Source organism: Ovis aries, chromosome 12 (assembly GCF_016772045.2).
Source record: "Ovis aries strain OAR_USU_Benz2616 breed Rambouillet chromosome 12, ARS-UI_Ramb_v3.0, whole genome shotgun sequence".
Lineage (NCBI taxonomy): Eukaryota > Metazoa > Chordata > Mammalia > Artiodactyla > Bovidae > Ovis > Ovis aries.
Window position 1 is genome coordinate 78,965,831 of NC_056065.1, and position 18,977 is coordinate 78,984,807.

General features: G+C 63.2%; 1 protein-coding gene across 10 annotated transcripts in view; it reads right to left on the reverse strand.

The window, feature by feature from the left end:
• KIF21B (kinesin family member 21B) overlaps positions 1-18,977 on the reverse strand; it is a 42,746-nt gene that overhangs the window by 14,844 nt on the left and 8,925 nt on the right. For all 10 annotated transcript variants that reach the window (XR_006055551.2, XR_009595777.1, XR_009595776.1 and 7 more), the window contains exons 2-21: positions 15,440-15,662; positions 15,022-15,204; positions 12,548-12,697; positions 12,318-12,452; positions 11,902-12,069; positions 11,552-11,667; positions 10,913-11,108; positions 9,524-9,713; positions 8,999-9,062; positions 8,726-8,926; positions 8,323-8,404; positions 7,923-8,040; positions 7,059-7,250; positions 5,449-5,648; positions 2,729-2,836; positions 2,240-2,308; positions 1,699-1,931; positions 1,422-1,569; positions 1,149-1,343; positions 965-1,066 (exon numbers count right to left, since the gene is read on the reverse strand). Coding sequence is in view for 6 of the 10 variants with exons in the window: in XM_027976012.2 (XP_027831813.1) it covers positions 965-1,066; positions 1,149-1,343; positions 1,422-1,569; positions 1,699-1,931; positions 2,240-2,308; positions 2,729-2,836; positions 5,449-5,648; positions 7,059-7,250; positions 7,923-8,040; positions 8,323-8,404; positions 8,726-8,926; positions 8,999-9,062; positions 9,524-9,713; positions 10,913-11,108; positions 11,552-11,667; positions 11,902-12,069; positions 12,318-12,452; positions 12,548-12,697; positions 15,022-15,204; positions 15,440-15,662 (3,073 nt within the window). In the remaining 4 variants the exon portion in view is untranslated. The remainder of the gene's footprint in view (positions 1-964; positions 1,067-1,148; positions 1,344-1,421; positions 1,570-1,698; positions 1,932-2,239; positions 2,309-2,728; positions 2,837-5,448; positions 5,649-7,058; positions 7,251-7,922; positions 8,041-8,322; positions 8,405-8,725; positions 8,927-8,998; positions 9,063-9,523; positions 9,714-10,912; positions 11,109-11,551; positions 11,668-11,901; positions 12,070-12,317; positions 12,453-12,547; positions 12,698-15,021; positions 15,205-15,439; positions 15,663-18,977) is intronic.

Consider the following 18,977-nt stretch of genomic DNA (forward strand, 5'->3'; position numbering starts at 1 on the left):
CTCCTCCTGCCCTGTCCAGAGCCGCCCCGCAGGCACAGCCCCAGGGGAAGGAAGCCACCCCACAGCCTGGGCCCTGTCGGAGCGGGCTTGGGAGCTGAGACACACCTGCTGTTCCAGCACCAACCCCATCCCTGGGAGGAGCACGCCCATCTGTCTGCTCCTGCTGCTCCAACACACACACACACACACACACACACACACACACACACACACACGGACACACAGAGACACACAGAGACATGGACACAGACACAGACAGACATGGACACACACAGACACACACACAGACAGACAGACATGGACACACACAGACACACACAGACAGACAGACATGGACACACACAGACACACAGACACAGACAGACATGGACACACACAGACAGACATGGACACACACAGACACACACACACAGACAGACATGGACACACACAGACACACACACACACACAGACATGGACACACACAGACACACAGACACAGACAGACATGGACACACACAGACAGACATGGACACACACAGACACACAGACATAGACAGACATGGACACACACAGACACACAGACATAGACAGACATGGACACACACAGAGACATGGACACACACAGACACACAGACACAGACAGACACACAGACACAGACACACACAGGCAGACACACACACACAGACAGACAGACACACAGATACACATAGACACACACACACAGATACACAGACACACAGACAGACAGACACACACACACAAGCTGCTGCCTCCCCCTCCATAGGCTCAGGCCGTGCTGTGTGCGGTGACCACACCAAGCCCCTGGCCACATTGCCTCATTAAAGCCACATGGCCAGCCATCACCCCAGCTTTTCAGCGTGCCCTCGTGAGTGACACAGCTGGGTAGCCAGCCGTGAGTGTTCCAGCCCAGGGCACGCTCTGCAGGCGTCTGTCCGCCGGGAGGCCAGCGGCCCCGCCCACCTTGTCGATGGACGCCTTGAGGAAGTTGTCCAGCAGGAGGCGGGCTTCAGCCAGGGAGCAGGAGCTGATGACCACCGATGTGTCCGTGGAGTCCAGCTCCTCCTGGATGGGGAGGCAGAGGGCGCGTCACCCGGCCGCCCCGCCGCCCCGCCCACGCCTGTGCGGCCCACCCGCCCCCGGGCACCTTGGTCTCCTCCAGCTGCACGATGGTGGCCTGGCAGTCGCCGATGCTGTCGCTGATGTAGTCGATGTTGGCCGCCAGCACCTCGATCTCCTCCGCCAGCTCCTGCAGCCCCTTCTCCTCCTCGGGGCTCTCGGCCTGCAGCCGCTCCCGCTTCCTGCGCAGCGCCTCCTGCATGAGGGAGAGCTCCTCCCTTTTCTGGGGAGGCAGGCGAGGCCTCAGGCTGCCGCCCCCAATGCCTGGGGAGTGGTGGGGGGGACGGAGGGGCGGGCCCACCTTGATGAGCCGCTCCATGTCAGCCTCCAGGTTGACAATGGTCATTCTCTGCATGACGATGTCCAGGATCCTCCGCTCCAGCGACTGCCACTTGAGCCTGGCAGCCTTGCTGAAGCTCTGGCTGGGCCCCTTCTTCTGGAACTTCTTTCTGGTGGGGGCACAGGTGGGGGGGGCCAGAGCGGGACCACTCTCAGCCTCTGCGCTGTGCGGAGCCCCTCGCCTGGAGCCTCTGAGGCCCCACCCGCAGCCCCCAATGCTCAGGCACTGGCCTCCTCACCTGGCAGGGCGGGCACCAGGCACGGTGGGCGCCGGGTGACTCCCGAGGAAGTGGTTGACCTTGCGGTCCCACTGGCGCACGATGCTGGAGACGGAGCGGGCCCCCGATTCAGCCTCGGATGAGGTGGTGCTGGCTGACACCTCGGCCCCTGAGTCCAGCATGGGTGACTTCGGTCCCACTCGCCCTGCCACCCGCTCAGACATGGGCTTGGCCAGACGCCTCAGTGCAGAAACCTGGGGGTCCAGAGGACAGGGGCCCACTGGGCGGGATGCTCCCAGGCTCACAGAAAGGCCCAGCCTGGGGGTGTTAGGTAGGGAGAATACAGGGGCCGCTCCGTCCTGGCCTGGGTTTAGGACGGAGAAAGGGCCAAGGGGTCTTCGATGTGAAATGAACAAAAAAGAGACTTCTCTTTTTAAAAACTGACATCTCGGGCATCTTGGGCTCCCCCCGCTTCAGCGCCCCCGCGGGGTAACCCAGGGTCAGCACTCAGTGGGGGTGGGAGGGGGGCTGCTCTGGGGGCTGGGCGGGGGCCCGCACTCACCTCCTGAGTCTTCCTCCTCAAGACTATTTCCTGCTGCCTCTTCTGGGACTCCAGAGCTCGGATCTGAAACTAGGGGTGAGAAGGGGGTGGAGCCCTCGCTCAAGCCTTGAGGCGGGTCTGCCCCACCGGCTCTGGAGGGGAGCCTTGTGGAGCCAGAAGTCATGGGGAAAGAGGACCTGGTATTCGGAGGGCACGTCTCTCCCAACCAGGGCAGGGGCAAGGAGCCTGGGGTAGAGGGCTGGGCCCGCGGGCCTCTCCGCAGGCTGGACGCTGTGGCTGGCGGGCTGGGTCCTGGCTGGCGAGGGGCTCCAGGCCCAGCTCGGCACCATACGGGGACCAGGCTGGGCGCCCGCAGCTGTCTTGCCTTCCTGAGTGGGGCTGCGCTCCCTCCAAGCACCTCCTCACCGCCGAGGACAGCCTGCCGGGCCGGGTGGTCAGGAGCGGCGCCAGTGCGCGGGGAGACAGGCCGGGGCCTGGAGGCGCCCTCACCTCCTGCCGCCGCTGCTCCTTCCTGAGCTGCGCGATCTCCCGGGTCCGCTTGGTCTCCACCAGCCGCCGCCGTTGCTGCTCCTCCCTCATCTGCTTCATCAGGGCCACCTGTGTGTGGGGGGGTACAGCCGTGAGGCCGGGGGCAGTGCCTCGGGGCCTGTCCCCTACTCTCGCAGAACTTGAAGCTGACTTGCCCCCTGGCCAAGCTCCCAAAAGGGACGGCCTTACTGCCAGGCTGGCTGTGCAGGCGTCACCACGTGGCAGGGTCCAGCACGGCCCCCACGGCTCTGGTCACGGCCCCTGGTGGCCCCACCCGGAGCCGCCGCCAGGGCCCAGCCTATGTGATGGAGCTGAGCTGCTGTGGGGTGAGCTCCCAGGCCAGGCTCATGGTGACCGTGAAAACCAGAAGCATGGGTGGAGCCCACACTGCATGCCCAGGCCCTCGTAACAGTCGCATGAGAGAAGCGGTATCACTCCTATTTTATAAACAGGAAATGAGCCTCAGAGAAACCAAATGACCTAAAGTCATAAAATCAGCAATGGGTGGCCAGATTTGTGATCCGGGTCATTTTGCTTCAAAATCCAGCTCTTACCACGGCTGTGGGGTTGGTACTCCAGTGGGTCAGGGCAGGGCAGGCCCCCAAGCACAGAGTCTGGAGCTGAGTTCCTGGCACAGAGGGCATCGTCCGGGCATCCAGAGGTGAGCCGGCATGGCGGGGAGCAAGCACCTGGGGCCTGGTGGCACCTCTCCCTCCAGTGCACGGGGTCAGCCCCCTTCCACAAGATGGGGCCGTGAGAATCGGGCCGGGCGGTCCCTCTGCTACCACTGAGGCCTCAGGCACCCCAGGAACGCCACCAGCCTGCCTCGAGGACAGTCAGGAGAGGACAGGGCTCGGCAGGGAGGGAGGTTGGCCAGGGGCTGGTGGCTGTGTCGGGGGGAGCTACAGAGAGGAGGGGACCTCCTTGCTGCTGGGCCTGTGGGTCCGGAGAGAATGCTGCCCCAAAGGGCTGGGGCTGGCTAGAGCGACCCAAGCCTTGGCTGGAAGCGGACCTGAGCCCCACATGGGGGTGCAGCGTGCACCCCAACGTGGCAGCCCTCTTCTGGGGCCAGAGCCAGAGCCCAAGGCTTCCTGGGGAGGAATGTGTCTTTTGGGACGAAGGCCCATCTGCCCAACTCCGTCTGTGTGGCTGAGCCCCATGGGGGTCGTCACAGGGTGGCAGTCTCAGAGCAGCGGGAACATTCCAGGCACATGACGTCAGGACCCTTGGCGGCCCTGCTCTGGGTGTCCCCGCTCCCGAGGGCACCTCTGTGAGCACGGGTGCCCCTCAACTGCAGTGGCAGGGTCCTGGCCTTGGTGCTCGTGGCATCTGATCAGAGTCCATGCCTGCAGTCCCAGGTCCTTCTGAACGAAACCCTGGACTCCTCCTGGGCACACCCACTGCTGGAACAGCCCAAGGGTGCTCTTCTCAGCCTCTTCCCCAGGCTCACAAGAACTAAGCGAGCTGAGCGGAGCAGGGGAGTCCCCGCTGAAGGGCCGAACAAGCTGAGATTGAAGCCCAGGAACACGCAGGGACCCTCTGTCCTTCCCACACGTCGTGGGCATTATTACATTAATATTATTTTTCCAGGTTTCAGAGCCACAGGAGAATCCTCCCTCCTAAAGGTCTACAGTGGCGTCTCCTCCCCTGAGATGACGGCCGGCCCGCACTGGCCGGGGCACCTGGAGAGGCTTAGCCAGGGAACCTGCACGCGGACAGAGAGGAGGCAGGCAGACTTCCCCTGGGAACCGCTCCACGAGCTCCAGAGTCCCGAAGGGGGACAACCAAGGCCTAGGGCCTCCCTCCTGCCGCCAGAGGGCGCCCGCTGACCAAGTCCGCCGCATCCTCCGCAACCCCGGTCGGCGTCGGCACGTGGAGGCGGCCCAGACCCGAGGACTCGAGCAGTGCGCGCGGACTGGAGACCACCGCAGTGGGCGGGGTCCCTGGGGGTTCTCGGGGGACCCTCTACTGGGGAAGGTGCTTTCACCCTGCACAACCTCTAGCTAAGAGGACAAGGTCCAGGAGCAGGACAGACGAACGAGGCAATGTCAAGTGTCAAGACGAGCAGCCACACTGCCAGTGGTGGTTATTTTTAACACAGTAAATGGATTTTTAGGGCTCAGACGGTAGAGTCTGCCTGCGATGCAGAAGACCTGGGTTCGATCCCGGGGTCGGGAAGATCCCCTGGAGAAGGGAAAGGCTCCCCACTCCAGGATCCTTGCCTGGAGAATTCTATGGACTAGAGGAGCCTGGCAGTCCATGGAGTGGCAAAGAGTCAGAAACGACTGAGCAGCTAACACTTTCTTCACTTTCAAATGGATTTTGAGACTACACTCCGCCTCCCATACCCTCAGTCTGCCCCTTTTGGCCTTCTTCCTTTCGGCCCAGCCCACAAGTCCCGCCCCCAGCCCCGCCCTGGCCCCGCATTGACCCCCATCCCCATCCCCCACCTTGGCCTTCTACATCTCGGCCCCGCCCCCAACCCCACCTTAGCCCCGCCCACTTGGTCCTCTTCGTCTTGGCCCCGCCCCACCGGGGTCCTCTTCGTCTTGGCCCCGCCCCCAGCTCCATCTTGCTCTCAGTTCCCAGCTAGGCTTGTCTCCATCTTGATCCCACCCTGGCCCCGCGCTGGCGCCACCCCCGTCCCCGTCCCCCACTTCGGCCCTGTCTCCAGCGCCCACCTTGGCCTTCTTCATCTCGGCCACCTCGGCCTGCAGCTTCTTGAGCTCCCTCTCGTAGCGAGACTGGTTCTTGAGCAGCCGCGCGTGCTCCTTCTGCGCGGCCTGCAGCTTCTGCAGGTCCCGGTTCATCTCCCGCAGCCTCTTCTCGTAGTCCGCCTTGATCTTGTTGGCCTTCTCCTCTGTGTAGCACTCCATGGTACCTGCGCGCAGTGGGGCAGCGTTGGCGCAGGTCCCCGGGCCCCAGTGCCGTGGGCTCGGACCGCGCCCGGGGGGGAGGTCTCACTGCGTGATGGTGGTGAGTCGCACCCTCCTCAGCCTGTTCCCTCTGGTGAACAAGGAGGGGCTCAGATTAGGAGACACCCAAGGACATTCTAGGGACCTTGAAGAAGTGATTCATCCTGAGATCTCAGCCCATGCTCGCCAGCTTCCCATGAGGGGCCTGGGTACTAGGTCCGCTGGCCTGCTTCTGACCCATGATTGGAGAAGAGGGCTGGAACAGCGGGGAGGGGAAGGGTTAGTAAGAGAAGACCGACAGACAGGGGCTCTGGCAGAAGAAACAAGCCTTCTCCACTCCTGACCTGATCTGCCAACAGACACGGCAGATTAACCAGTGCAAACCCGCCCCTTCACCCAGCAGTCTTCCTCATCTCAGTGTCTGCCGTCGTTCTGGTACCTGGAGACGTCCTTGGCTCGCCTCTCTTAATCTCCCACCAAGCAACCAACAAAGCCCTTTGTCTGCATCCTCAAAATGTATCCGGAATCTGACGGCTTCTCACCACCTCCTGCCCGCACCATCGCTCACCAGGACCTCTATAACAGTTGCCTAACAGATCTCAAGCTTCCGCTTGCGTTTCCCTGCACAGCAGCTGGAGCGATCTCGTCAGAATGCTTTCAAAATTTACATCACGTCTCTCAAAGCCCCAACTTTCCACGTCCCTCAGAGAATAAGGCAGAAGTCCTTAAAACGACCGGCACGTCCGGCCATTTCTCTCTGGCCTCCGCTGCTGCCACGGTGCCCTCCCACCGTGCCCGTCATCGGCCGCCCCAGGGCCTCTTCATCTTGGACTCCTGCCTGCAATGCGCTTCCCCTCCCTCGTTCTCGGACTCCCGCTTCTCAGCGAGTCTTCCACGACCACCCTTTCCAACACGTCCACCCCGTCCCCAGCACGCCCTGCCTCCTTCCCTGCTGCTTTCGCCCACGGCACTTGTCACCCCGACACGCTGTAGAATCCGCCACTTCTGCCGTCTGCCTCTCCCCACTAGAGCGTTCGCTCCAACGACTCTGGCACCTAGAACAGGGCCGGCTCTGCAAGCCTATTCCACGGATGTTTGCTGAGGAAGTGAATGTGTGAGTGAGTGAACGGATAGTAACAGGATGAACGGGCTGAGCGTGCTGGATAGGAGACACACTGAGAGGCAGATTTGTAAACGGAACCAAAGGAAACATCCTAGGAGAGAATTCAGGAAAAGACAGGGGTGTCTCTTCATGCGCCTGGATAGAGACAGGATTCTAATATGTGTGGCGCGGAGGGGTCTCAAGGCGAGTGGGGCGGGGCCTCGCGGTGGGCGGGGCGGGGCTCGCGGTGGGCGGGGGGGGGGCGGGGCCTCACTGAGGTTCTGCAGCACGCGGTCGCGCTCCAGCTGCGTGTCCCGGATCTTGTTCTGCAGCAGGATCAGCTTTTCCTCGTACTGGTGCTTCAGAGTCTGCAGCCGCCGCTGGCTGTTCTCCAGCTCATCGATCAGCTTCTGCTTGATTTCGATCTCGCACGTCAGGTCGGCCAGGTCCGCCTGATAGTTCGCCGCTGTGGGCGCAGAGACAGGCTGGCTGAGGCGCTGGGGGCCCAGGGCGCGGGGATGGGGACAGGGCCTTCCTCTGGCCAGCCGTGACCATTCAGTGACCAGTGGCAAGGGGAAATGCCTTATCCCACGGTGGGCAGGGGCTGAAAGAGCAGCCCGAAAGTGCAGGGTTGGGCCCAGGACTTGGGGGCACCAGGCGTCTCATCCACCCCTGCTGAGCCCCAGAAGCTGATGCCCACCCGCTGCGGATGACCTGGGAGCCGGCGGGGCTGCAGGGCAGAAAGGACGCAGAGCAGCCGGCAGGGCTCTGGGTCAGAGCTGAGGGACACACGGCCTGCTTAGAGGAGTGGGCTTCGGAACAGCCAGGCCTCGGTCCGAGGCCCAGCTCCACATCCCCCACACCCAGGGGTGAACCACCAACTGCTCTTCGGTGGTGACCAAGGGAGGGGTCCTAACATGTCCACCCAGGGTGGTCGTGCGGACAGGGAGGCCGGGCACGTTCACGGGCTCAAGTCACCTCAGAGCCCAGCACCAACATGTGCTCAGTAAGCTTCTGCCAGGATGGGTTGCACATCTGAGCTCCCGCCTGGACGTCGGACAGCCACTGCCCCAAGCAGTCTCTCTGGGCCCCCGTGGAAGGCAGCCCCGCCTCGGCTCCCCCGCTCAGGAGCACGCACCCTTCTCCTCTGGGTCAGAGTCGGAGTCCGCCAGGCTCTCCTCGCTGCCCGAGTCCTCGTCCTCGTCTTCTCGGCCTTCCTCCTCCTCACAGCCGCTCTCTTCTCGTTCCTCATCCTCCTGGGTGCCAGGAAGGTGGGGAGTGGGGTGGCCCATGGCAGGGGGGCTCACTCCCACCCTCACTCCTGGGACAGTCCCACCCAGAGAAGCCTCCTGCCTGCATCACCTAACTGTGATGAGGGGCTGAGGGATGGACATCACTGTGGCAACCAGTCAGATACTGGGAGGCACAGGACCCACTGAAGGTCGACCCGAGCCCTCCCCCACCCTGCACAAGGATGTCTGTGGAGGCCCTCACTTGGGCAGGGACAAGGGGGCAGCTTGACGGGGCGGGTCCCTCACCTCCTCGGCCTCGTTGTCATCGGTCTCCTCACTGTTCTCTTGCTGGAGTTTTGCCCTCTTTTTGAAGGCCTCTTTCTCTGGGCTGCCCAGGGGTGAAGGAGGGACAGGTGAGGGGCTAACCTGCCTTGAGTGAATGCGCAGGGTGAGAGCTGAGGGGGCAAGAGTTTCAGGTACTGGGTGGGACTGGGTCCAGCTCTGCAGGGGTCACTGCTCTTCCCTAGCCCCCAGCCCAAATTAAGCCCGGGTGGGATCCTCCCTCCCCCTCCTCCTCGGGGGACGTCCAGCATTCGGCGCTGGGGTCTTCTGTCCACAGCGGCCTCACTCGGTGAGTCCCCAGGCCACCTGGGTGCCCACGGCCCCTGAGCACGGGGTCCTCGGGCCACCTGGGGAGAGCCGCCCTCACCTCTTTCTCCGCTGCCTGACCTCCTTCTTCTTGAGCCGCTCCAGGTCCTGCTTGGCTCGGCGGATGACCTCAGAGGCATCCTCCATGGAGCTGGCCGGGGTGGCCGGGGATGCGCCCAGGGAGTAGGGGCTCCGGGCCGAGGCCCGTGAGAGGCTGCGACGCAGGGACTCGTTCATGGCCTCGCTCTCCAGGAGCTTGGTCCTGCAGGGTGGGGGTGGAGGTGAGCAGCCCTGCCTCGGTCCCGGGCTCCCAGGTGTGCGGGTGCCCACTCACCGCAGCTCCTCGATCTCCCGGATGTAGTTCTGGATCAGAGCACCGATGGCCTCGTTGCCGTCTCCTGCAGGGACGCAGGGGCCAGAGACAGTTAAGAAGGTAAGTACAGGGAGGCCCTTCAGCTCCAGGCTGTGGTCTCCTATCAGTGCCCCGAACAGGGCAGTGCACACAGGCCCTTGTCCAAGGAGGAGTCTCTATCAGAGAGGGGCTTGTCCATGGGTGCAGAGACCCCGGCGTACTGGTAACAGCGAGATGGGAAACAAGCAAATGTCCATCGACAGAGGCTGTTACGGTAAATCACTCACCACCACATATGGAACACTACGCAGCTTAAGAGAATTAAGTGGGCTTGTGTGTTTAACACAGCATCATGAGAAGTAAAGCATCACAGGACAGTACATGCGATTACATTTACAGAGAAAGGAAAAGCCGGCTGCCCTGTGAGTCCCACACCCCAGCATCCCGAGCTGGTGTGGGGGCAGGGTGTGGGGGCAGGGGCCCGCCCGCCTGGGGCAGCTGGCTCACCGGCCTTGGCCAGGAGCAGGTTGGCCTCCTGGCTCATGAGCTGGGTGACGCGGTTGTTGATGGCGTCGATGGCCTCCTGCATGGCCTTCACCCGCAGGCGCAGCGCCCCATTCTCCTTCTGCAGCAGGGCGTTCTCCCGGAACAGGTCGCTGTAGCCCTCGGCGCCATCCTCCCCAATCACTCTCTTGCCCTGGGAGCAGCGGGGGGGCGGGAAGGGGGGCAGTCAGGGACAGGGTAGGGGGCGGGGGGTCACGATGCTCTTCCCCACCACCCCCGCCTCTCCCCCCACACGGTAGCCCTGCCAGCTCCCCCTGCCAGCTCTCATCTCCCAGGGCTCAGAAACCTTTCAGGGCCCCTGTGACAACAGAAAGTTCACATTTCATGACCAGCCATTCCAGACCTTCACAATCTCAACCCACCTCCCTCTCCACTGCTCAGCTTCCTGTCTCCACAAACGCTAACCCAGGGCCAAAACCCAGAGCAGGGGGTGGGCACGAATGAGGAGGGCAGGTGTAAGACGGCAGGGTGAGGGGCACTGCAGCGAATAGAGCTGCACGCAGTCTAGAAGGGGCCGCCCCGGGCCCCTCCAGGAAGCCCGGCGCCACACTGTTAGAGCTTCGCAGTGTTAAAGAAAACAGAAACTCCCTAATTTTCAGAAAAGTGACAACTACCCCTGCATTCTTTTAAAGCAAAGGGCCAGTCAAACCAAAACCCACTTGTGTGCCAGGTTCGGGCCAGGGGCTGCTGCTGGTGCCTTCTGCCTTAGTCACATAGAATGGGACACTTCCCCAGAGCACTTCATCTTCCCTTCCCTGTTTCTTTGCTCGTAGCCTGTTGGCACCGGAGGACACTTGCCCCACCTCCTTTTGCTGGTATCCCACTTGTTCCCATAATGAAGGCCCCTCTTCCCTGAGGCCCTCCCTGACCACCTGAATGAGGGGGCCAGCCCTCGCCCCTGCAGCACCCCCAGGTGCGCTGGCCCGCTCGTGTGGTCCCGTCAGTTGTCCTCATGCTGCCGTGCTGCAGCTGAGTCTCCTCTGGGCCAACACGGCACATGCGGCGGAATAAAACCCCACAGAGCACCTGCCTTACACATGAGAACTGTGCAATCAGGATGTGCACCTCTTTGTCTGACACTGTAAGCCTGAGAGCTCCGACGATGCTCCAGTCACTCGGTGAGCCCGGCCCTGGCCACCAAGACTGGTATGCGGAGCGCGAGGCCGAGTGGGGAGGGGGCGGGGCCGGGTGGGGCGGGGCAGGAAGGGCGGAGCCTGGTGGGAGGGGCGGGGCCTTTGGAGGGGTGAGGCCCTGGAGGGGCGGGGCCTGTGGTTGGGGTGGGGCCTTGGAGCGGTCCGGGTGCGGGCCCTGGGAGGGGCGGGGCCTACTCACCGCCTTGTACTCCATCAGCTCCATTTGCAGGCGCGCGATTTCGGCTCGCAGAGCGCTGATCTGCTGGCTGGTCTTGTCCTGGTTCACCACCACCTTGTTCTTGATGTTGCGGGCCCGGTTGGCGTATTTGAGCGTGTTGAGCGTCTCCATGAAGTCGCGGTCCGAGGGGCTCACGCAGGCGATCATGATGGTCTGGCTGGGGAGTGTGGGGGTGTGGAATGAAGGTCGAGCGCACAGCCGGACCGGGGGGCATCACTTCAGAGCAGATCCTGCTCCTGGCTGGGGGCCCTAAGGACCTGGGCAGAGCCTGGGGCTGGGGCTCCGCACCACCTGGCCTGGGTCTCCACTCCAACAGTGCTGACCGCGGCGAGGCGGCCAGTAGGCGGCTGGGGAGGGGGAGGAGGGTTGTGATGCGGCCTCCGCGTCCCCTTCGGCCTCTACCACCTCCTTAGGATACCCCTCTCTACCGTGCAGACGACGAAGCTGGGTCCCACCATAGTGGCCGGTGGGCATCTCCAGGCCTGCAGCCCACCGGGCCAGGCGGGCCCCTTGTCCGCTGGGCCTTCCCGCTCCAACCCGGACACCCGCAGGCCCCTGCGCTCCCCCTTTCTCCGCCCCTCCCCAGGTGTCGGCGGGTACCTGTTGCCGCCCAGCGAGTCCTGGAGGAGCCGGGTGAGCTTGGAGTCCCGGTAGGGCACGTGCACCACCTTCTTGCTCTGGTCCCCCAGGGCGCTGATCACATTGCCCAAGGCCAGCTGCGGAGACAGATCGCTGCTTGAGAGGCACTGGGGGAGGACTGAACCCGGAGGGTGGACCTGTCCCGCTGACCCCAGCAGCCCTCAGGCTCCCCGAGGGTTTAAAGGCAGATGTGAGAGTTGGTGACAGTTGGCAGTCAGGGTCAGGGCAGCGGCCCGCCCCGGCCAGCAGCCGGCCTGAGGCGGGCCTGGAGAGGGTCTGAGGCTGAGCTGTGCAGGCCGCTGCGTGCCTACCAGCCCACAGTTGATGGAGATGCCCTCCTTGGCCCGCTCGCCTGTGGCCCCTGTCCGCTTCAGCCGCTCGGAGCCGGCCAGGTCCACGAAGTGAAACTTGGCGGTGAGCGTCTCGTACTCGCTTCCAGGAGGGGCACCATCAGGAAGCCCGCTCACGGCCTCGTTCACCTGCAGGGAAGCCAGCCGGCATGGCCCCTCTGTCCCAGCCCCTGCCCTCGGGGCCTGGGGGGCAGCGTAGCTGGGGGTGCCTCGCGCACACCGAGCATCAGACTGCGTGCACTGCCTGCTTCTCCCCCACCGAGAGGAAGGCGAGTTTGCAAGCAGCAGGGTGACCCAAGCCCGGGTCTGCTGGCCCAGAGCCTGGGCTCCCGCCGCACCACCCTCCCGCCAACAGGTGTCTGCCTCGGGCTTCTCACCAGGTCGGGCCGGGCGCACATGCGCATCTGACACAGGTGGATGGTGAAGATGGCGTGAGAGCGCGAGCTCTGCACGTTCATCTGGGTGCTGGCCGTCGTGCGGGACAGGGCGCCCTGCTTCAGGCACTGGATCAGCTGTGGAAGGGCGGACGTCAGGGCCCGCAGCTGGGCGGCCCAGCTCCCCGCCCACCCCACCCCCACTAGCCCACCGTGGCTCCGCAGGCGCTCACCTCCTCCTGGGAGTTGATGAGGCGGGAGGTGACGCCCGTGGTGTAGATACTGCCGCTGGCGTCCTCGTGGATCTTGATGTGGGATTTGCGGTGGCGGGCGTCAGGGTCACGTGCGCTATCGAAGAGGTCAAGGATCTCCTCATTGTAGAGCTGTGCGGGCAGGAGACGGGGCTGGGTGTACGCGGGCATGGCCCGGGGCCCCAGCGCTCTCTCCAGCCACACGCCAGCTCTGCTCTGCAGGCACGGAGACCAGCCCTGGGAGGCTCCCCAGCCACCCCGGCCCTCCCAGGGCTCCGGGTTCTGGGCTCTTTCCCCTGGCTGGGGCGGGAGCAGCTGGATCCTGGGTAGAGCCCACATAGGCAGCAATCAGCGCTCCGCCCCGAGGGCTGAGGACCCTGTGGGAACAAGAGGACTGAGGCCTCCACAGAGTATGTGATGCGTCAGGGAGAGGGGGCCGGGGCGGGGCTCCAAGCTCGGGGGTGGGGCTTGGTGGAGAGCTGAGCTCTGGGGGTGAGGGATGGAGAGCCACCTATGACCTGGCCCCCGGTGAGCCTGGGGACACCACTGTGGGAGGTGGCCTGGCCGGGAGTGTCCCCCCATGTCAGATGGTTTCAGCTTTGGAGTCCTGTGCTTGGAATCGCTGGCAGGACAAGTTTCACCTGTTGGAATTGTCACCGGGCAGGGAGCTGGGGCGGGGAGCAGGAGGGACGAGCAAGCAGTCAGTGGCCAACAGCGGCCTGTGGGGGGGGGGCAGGTCCTAGCCCACGGACATCCGAGGCTTTGATGGCCTTCAAGGGACAGAAATACTCCACAGGAAGGGGAAGAGGAAACGGAAGGCCCTGGTGCAGATGTGGGGCCTTGGTGTCTGTCTGTCTGTCAAGAAAGACACACGGCAACATTTAATCCCTGTGGGTCACCCTTTGGCATGGGCTTTCTAGGTGCTGAACTGCTCTTTGGGTCTCTCTATGACAAAAGGATGGAGAAAGGGAAAAACGAAGAGAAATTTATAGAAATACACGGCGTGGGACACACATACACACAAACATGCACACAAATGCACATATGCGTGTACACACACACACAGATATACACAGACACACACAAACACACACATGCGTATAAACAAACACAGATTATACACATCCACACACACAAATACACATATGCGTATACACACACACACAGATATACACAGACACACACAAACACACATATGCGTGTACAAAAACACACAGATATACACAGACACACACAAACACACATATGCATATACACAAACACACAGATATACACAGACACACGTAGAGACCTATGCAGTGAGTGTGTGCTCAGTCGCTCAGCTGTGCGTGACTCTGTAGCCGCATGGACCATAGTTGCCAGGCTCCTCTGTCCATGGGATTCTCCAGGCAAGAATACTGGAGCGGGTTGCCATTACCTCCTCCAGGGGATCTTCTTGACCCGGGGATGGAACACATCCATCCATCCATATATATGTATACAGAGACACACACATACACACGCCTGCACACATATACATATAGATACTTATACATGTATAGATATACACACGCACAGACACATATACTTACACACATAACATGTACACACACACACGAAGGCAGACTGTTTATCAAAAGCAAGAGTCCAGAAGGACAAAGAGCAACTTCCAAGCCTAAAGCACAGCCCCCTAAGGGGACAGCGGTGCACATGTGCCCAGGAGGGAGCAGGGCTGGAGAGGCAGCAGTGGACAGGGAGGCCTAGGGAAGGCTAGGGCCACATCCTTCCCTCCGAGCACACCCTGGACACGGCCAGGATCCCTGGGGCTGACGCTGCCTGGGCCAGGTGGCCGAGAGCAGGAGCCTGGTCACGCTGGGCCTCATAAGAGGCACCGAGCCCACGGCCCTCCTGGAGACGCTTCTGAGAGGTCTCATGGGAGGCCAGGGGCCCCCTCCCCAGCCCCAGAGCTGCTAGCTGCCTCCCTGGGGCTCAGCACCCTGACCTCCACCCAGAAAGAGGCAAGACCAGAGGCCAGAAAGGACCCTCTGGAGAACCCTCCTGCCCTGGGGTCAGAGAAGACTCCCAGGGTCAGGAAGGACCTCAGCCAGAAAGGGACGGGAGGGCCCAGTGGAGGCCAGGAAGGGTGAGAGCCAGAGTTCTCACTATGAGCCGGGCCTGGGTGTCCTGGTCACCCTAGGGCCCCAGGACTGGGTGCCATTGCGCCCACCAGATGGCAGAGCTGTAATCCATCTGAGTTTGCAAGGACCCTTCAGGTTCTCCCTGCCTCGAGCCCCATCAGGGGCAGAGAGCCCCTTCAGGGTCCTGCCAGGTGGGCCTCCAGCGCCGCGGAGCTGGGGGACGCCCTCCACAGCAGGGGCCTCATCCCTGCAGTGCCTCCTCTGCCGCCCTGCAGGGAGCCTGGCCCCCGAGTCCTGCCGCACCCCCCCACACACACACACATCCGCAAGGCCACGGACCTCCAGGAACTGAGCGCTGACTTTGAACTCAGGCCCGGCCATGCCCTGCTCCTGCGCCCGCTTTTTGCGCTCCGCGATGCCCCCGAAGAGGTGCGCGATGGCCCGCGGGATGATGCCCTGCTCCTCCTCCGCGGTGGCCACGTCGAAGCCGGTGCCCATGGTGTGCGTCTTCCCTGCCCCCGTCTGTGTCGGCAAAGTTGGGAGGAGGGCGTTACCCAGGACCCTGGGGGGCGGGGCGGCGAGCCTGGGACCCTCCCAGCCTGTCCCCGCCAGCCGATCCCAAGTCTCAGCCAGCAGCGCCCCAGCAACCCCGGACCACAGACAAGACCCCAGCTGCATCCCAGCTACCCCAAGGCCAGCTTTCTGCCCTCAGACGGGGCCTGGGGCCCAGGTGACCACAGGCGGAGAAGGCACTCACCTGCCCGTAGGCTAGCACTGTGGCGTTGTAGCCCTCAAAGCAGCCCTCCACGAGCTTGCTGACACACGTGGAGTAGACCTGCTCCTGCCAGGTGTCCAGGTCGAAGACAAAGTCATAGGTGAAGGCCTTGTCCTTCCCCAGGAGGACCTGGGGCTCCCCGGGGGTGACCGACGTGCAGATGTGGCAGCCCTCAATCTTCTCTTTTGACAGCTGGGGCCGGATCCTGCCCGGGGCGGGGGGCGGGAGGGAGTCCTGGGTCAGACTGGCTGGGGGTGACCGTCCAGCTGGCCAGCGTCCGCCCCCGGGCCCCTCCTCTCCCACGAGTGGGAGAAGGGAGGAAGCACAGCATGGGGGCAGCTGTGTGAGACCTCCCGAACAATAACAGTGGTGGGGTGCCTTTGCCTTCTCCTGATGATAATGTCAACACCGCTCAAAGCAGCAGCTGCGGGCGTTTTCATCTCTGTATGGGCGCATGTTGGCTGCACTGGGTCTTCGTGGCTGCACATGGGCTTACCCTAGATGCGGAGCGCGGGCTTCTCATTGCACGGGCTCTGGGGGCGAGGGCTTCAGGGCTGCAGCCCATGGGCTCAGTAGCTGGGGCTCAAGGGCGCCATAGCTGTGACGCCACGGGCTCAGTCGCCCCGTGGCATGTGGAATCTCGCCAGAGCACGGATCGAACCGTGTCCCCTGCATTGGCGGGTGGAGTCCTAGCACCGGGCCATAAGGAAGTCCAGCAGCTGCTAACATTGCATGAGCACCCTGGGAACTGAATCTACGTTAGAGGCATTTCACCTGACACGAATTCACGTATTCTTTACCATAAACCTGCGAGCTATGTATTATTTGCTGGATTTTTACTGAGAAAACAGAGGCTGGGAGAGTTCGACTGTCCCAAGACTGGGCAGCAACAGAACGTGACAGGTCTCGCTGGCACCAACGCACACGCTCCTGACTGTCACGCAGCCCCAAGGTCCGTGTCCCGTAGAGAAGGGGGTGGGGAGAAGATAGTTGGCCCCTCCTGAGAGGCAAAGCCCAGGGCCAGCAAGGGAAGGAAGGGCCAGGCCTGGCTGCCCCCCGGGGGGGCTACATTCCGAAGGAGACCAGTGCCTCTGCCCAGGCCTGCAGGGGCTGCAGAGGGTCCCCCTGCTCAGGAAGGCCCGCCCCAGATGCTAGGGGAACAGTCTCAGGCACAAACTCGGGTTCTCTTCTGGAAGCCAGTAAGGCTGGACCAGGCAGGACCCTGCAGAGCGAGTCGAGGCAAAAGTCAGAGGGCAGGGACCTCCAGTAGGGCCACCTGCCACAGGAGGGCCCCTGTCCCAGGCCCTGGGGGCTCCCCGGCACAGAGGAAGAGAGGGGCCTCAGGGCGAAGTGGGGCGCAGCGTGGACAGTGGGTAGGGCCGTCCCCTGCCCCTGCCCCTCTTGCAAGCAGCCGCTGCTGGAGGAGGTCCCCATGGCAACCGAGAGTGAGCCAGTGAGCATGTGCATGGACTGGCAGAGAGCGCCTCCCGATGCCTGAATCTCCAGGCGGGGGGTGCCCGTGGGCTCACACAGCCAGCCAGCCCCTCAGCACAATGAGCTGCTTGTCAGCACCCCGTCCTAAGCCAACATTTACAGAGAGAAGAAAGCGTGTGGGGGCCGGCCCAGGGGGGCCCCGACCCCGCAGAGCCAGCCCCCAAGGGCCATCCTGTCTCAGCCTCAGGCTGCCGAGCCCCGAGGCCCCTCAGAGCCCAGCGAGAAGCCCCTGAGCTTGCGCCTTGCGTTCACCTGTGAGGGGAATAAGAGGCTGGGGGCGGGGTGGTGGCCTGGCCTTTCTCCAGGACCGGTCCTCACACCACTGAGGCTGCAGGGGCCGGACACCCACATTGGTTACCACCCCCCTTCCTGCCCCATCGAGCTGCGGCAGGCCAGGCTGAAGTGAGAGCCCAGCTCCTGTCTCCCCCAGACCAGCTTCTGGCTGGGAGGGGCACTGGGAATCCACCCCACCCTTTCTGGACCTACACACCAGACCCTGGATCCGTCAGTAAGACGTCCGGGCCGTGGCGCTCCCACCTGGACCGCTGGTGGCGGCGGCCGACACACACAACCACGCCCGAGCGGGACACTTCAGTCCCCGCGGCAGACAAGGAAACACACGGTGCCGGCCAGGGGCAGGCGCCAGGGGTGGCAGGGTCCGAGCCTGGGCAGGGCGGGCTCCACTTCTCCCTTCTTCCTATGCTTTGTGCAGCTGAGGGGCAGGGCCCAGCATGCCTAGGGGAAGGCAGGCAGCAACCTCAAAGGGCACCGGGCAGGGCCCAGGAGCCCAGGCCTGGGGGCCCAGGGTGTATGGGGGAAGGTGGGCCGCAACCTCAAAGGGCACCGGGCAGGGCCCAGGAGCTCAGGCCCGGGGACCCATGGTGTCCGGGGCTCCCAGGGGAACCCGGCCGCCTCTGAAGCCTCTCCAGCTTTGCTGGCCAGCACCAGCTCCCTGCCATGTGGGTTGCTTGCGATGGGATTTCTGGATCCGGTTCAAATACCATTTAATTACCACAGGCAGATGGCAATGTTGGTGATTGGAGGAAATCAAATCAGGGTCCCTGGAGACAGGAAGAGCCACGGAGGGGGAGCTGTTGCCTTGCCTTGCTTGATGGTGGATCCCATCAGCAAGAAGCCGGCTTTTGCTCCGCCCACCAGGCCCCCAGCCCAAGAGGGTGGCCGAAAAGACATCAGGAGGCAGGGCCTAGAGGAGGGGGCTCCAGGGTTTGAGGATCCAGGCATTGCAAGGTGAGCAGGCATTCACCCTGGGACCTTCCCTGGTCCAGCACACTGTGGTGTGGGGTCCTCTGGGGTCAGAGAGCCAGCCAGCCCCACGCTGGCCCATCCTAAGCATCAGTGTCCTTGGCAGGGGTGGATGGGTGAGCACTACCATCCAGAGAATGGGGCACCAGCTGGAAGCCAGAGGACACGAGCCCAGGATGAGTCACTAACTCCCAAGGCCACCAACCCGGACGGGGCTCGGGGGAGTGTCCATCCCAGGAATGGGCCTTGAACCAGTAACTGGACATGGGTGCTTCCATGCACCAGCGCTGGGCCGGGTGCCTCAGGCCATCTCACTCAAGGGAGGCGATGCACTAGCGACCTCAACCCACTGTCCAGAGAGGGAAGCTGAGGCTGAGTCCCAGTCGGCACAGGCAAGCCGGGAGTCCGAAGCCTGCGGCTTCTCCTCTTCTCCAGCTGCCTGGGACACTCAGGGCCCAGACGGTCGTATAAACTCCCTGCCCGGCACCACCAAGAGAGCAGGGGGCAGCTGGGCGGGGGGCGGCCCGCCACAGCCGACACAGGTCCGGCAGGCTGGACCCGAGCGCTGGGCTTTCAGGGGCCCCAGTCCAGTGGGCGCAGTTGCCTTGGGCTCCTTCCCACCACACCCTGCCCCGGGGTAGACTCTGAACCCAAACCCGAGTCCAGGAGACAAAGACGGGCCCTTGGCAAGCGCCTGCCCCACCCTCCAGCGGCTCGGCCACCCCTGCTCCCTGCCTCATCCGGACTTCTCTTCCCAGTTTCA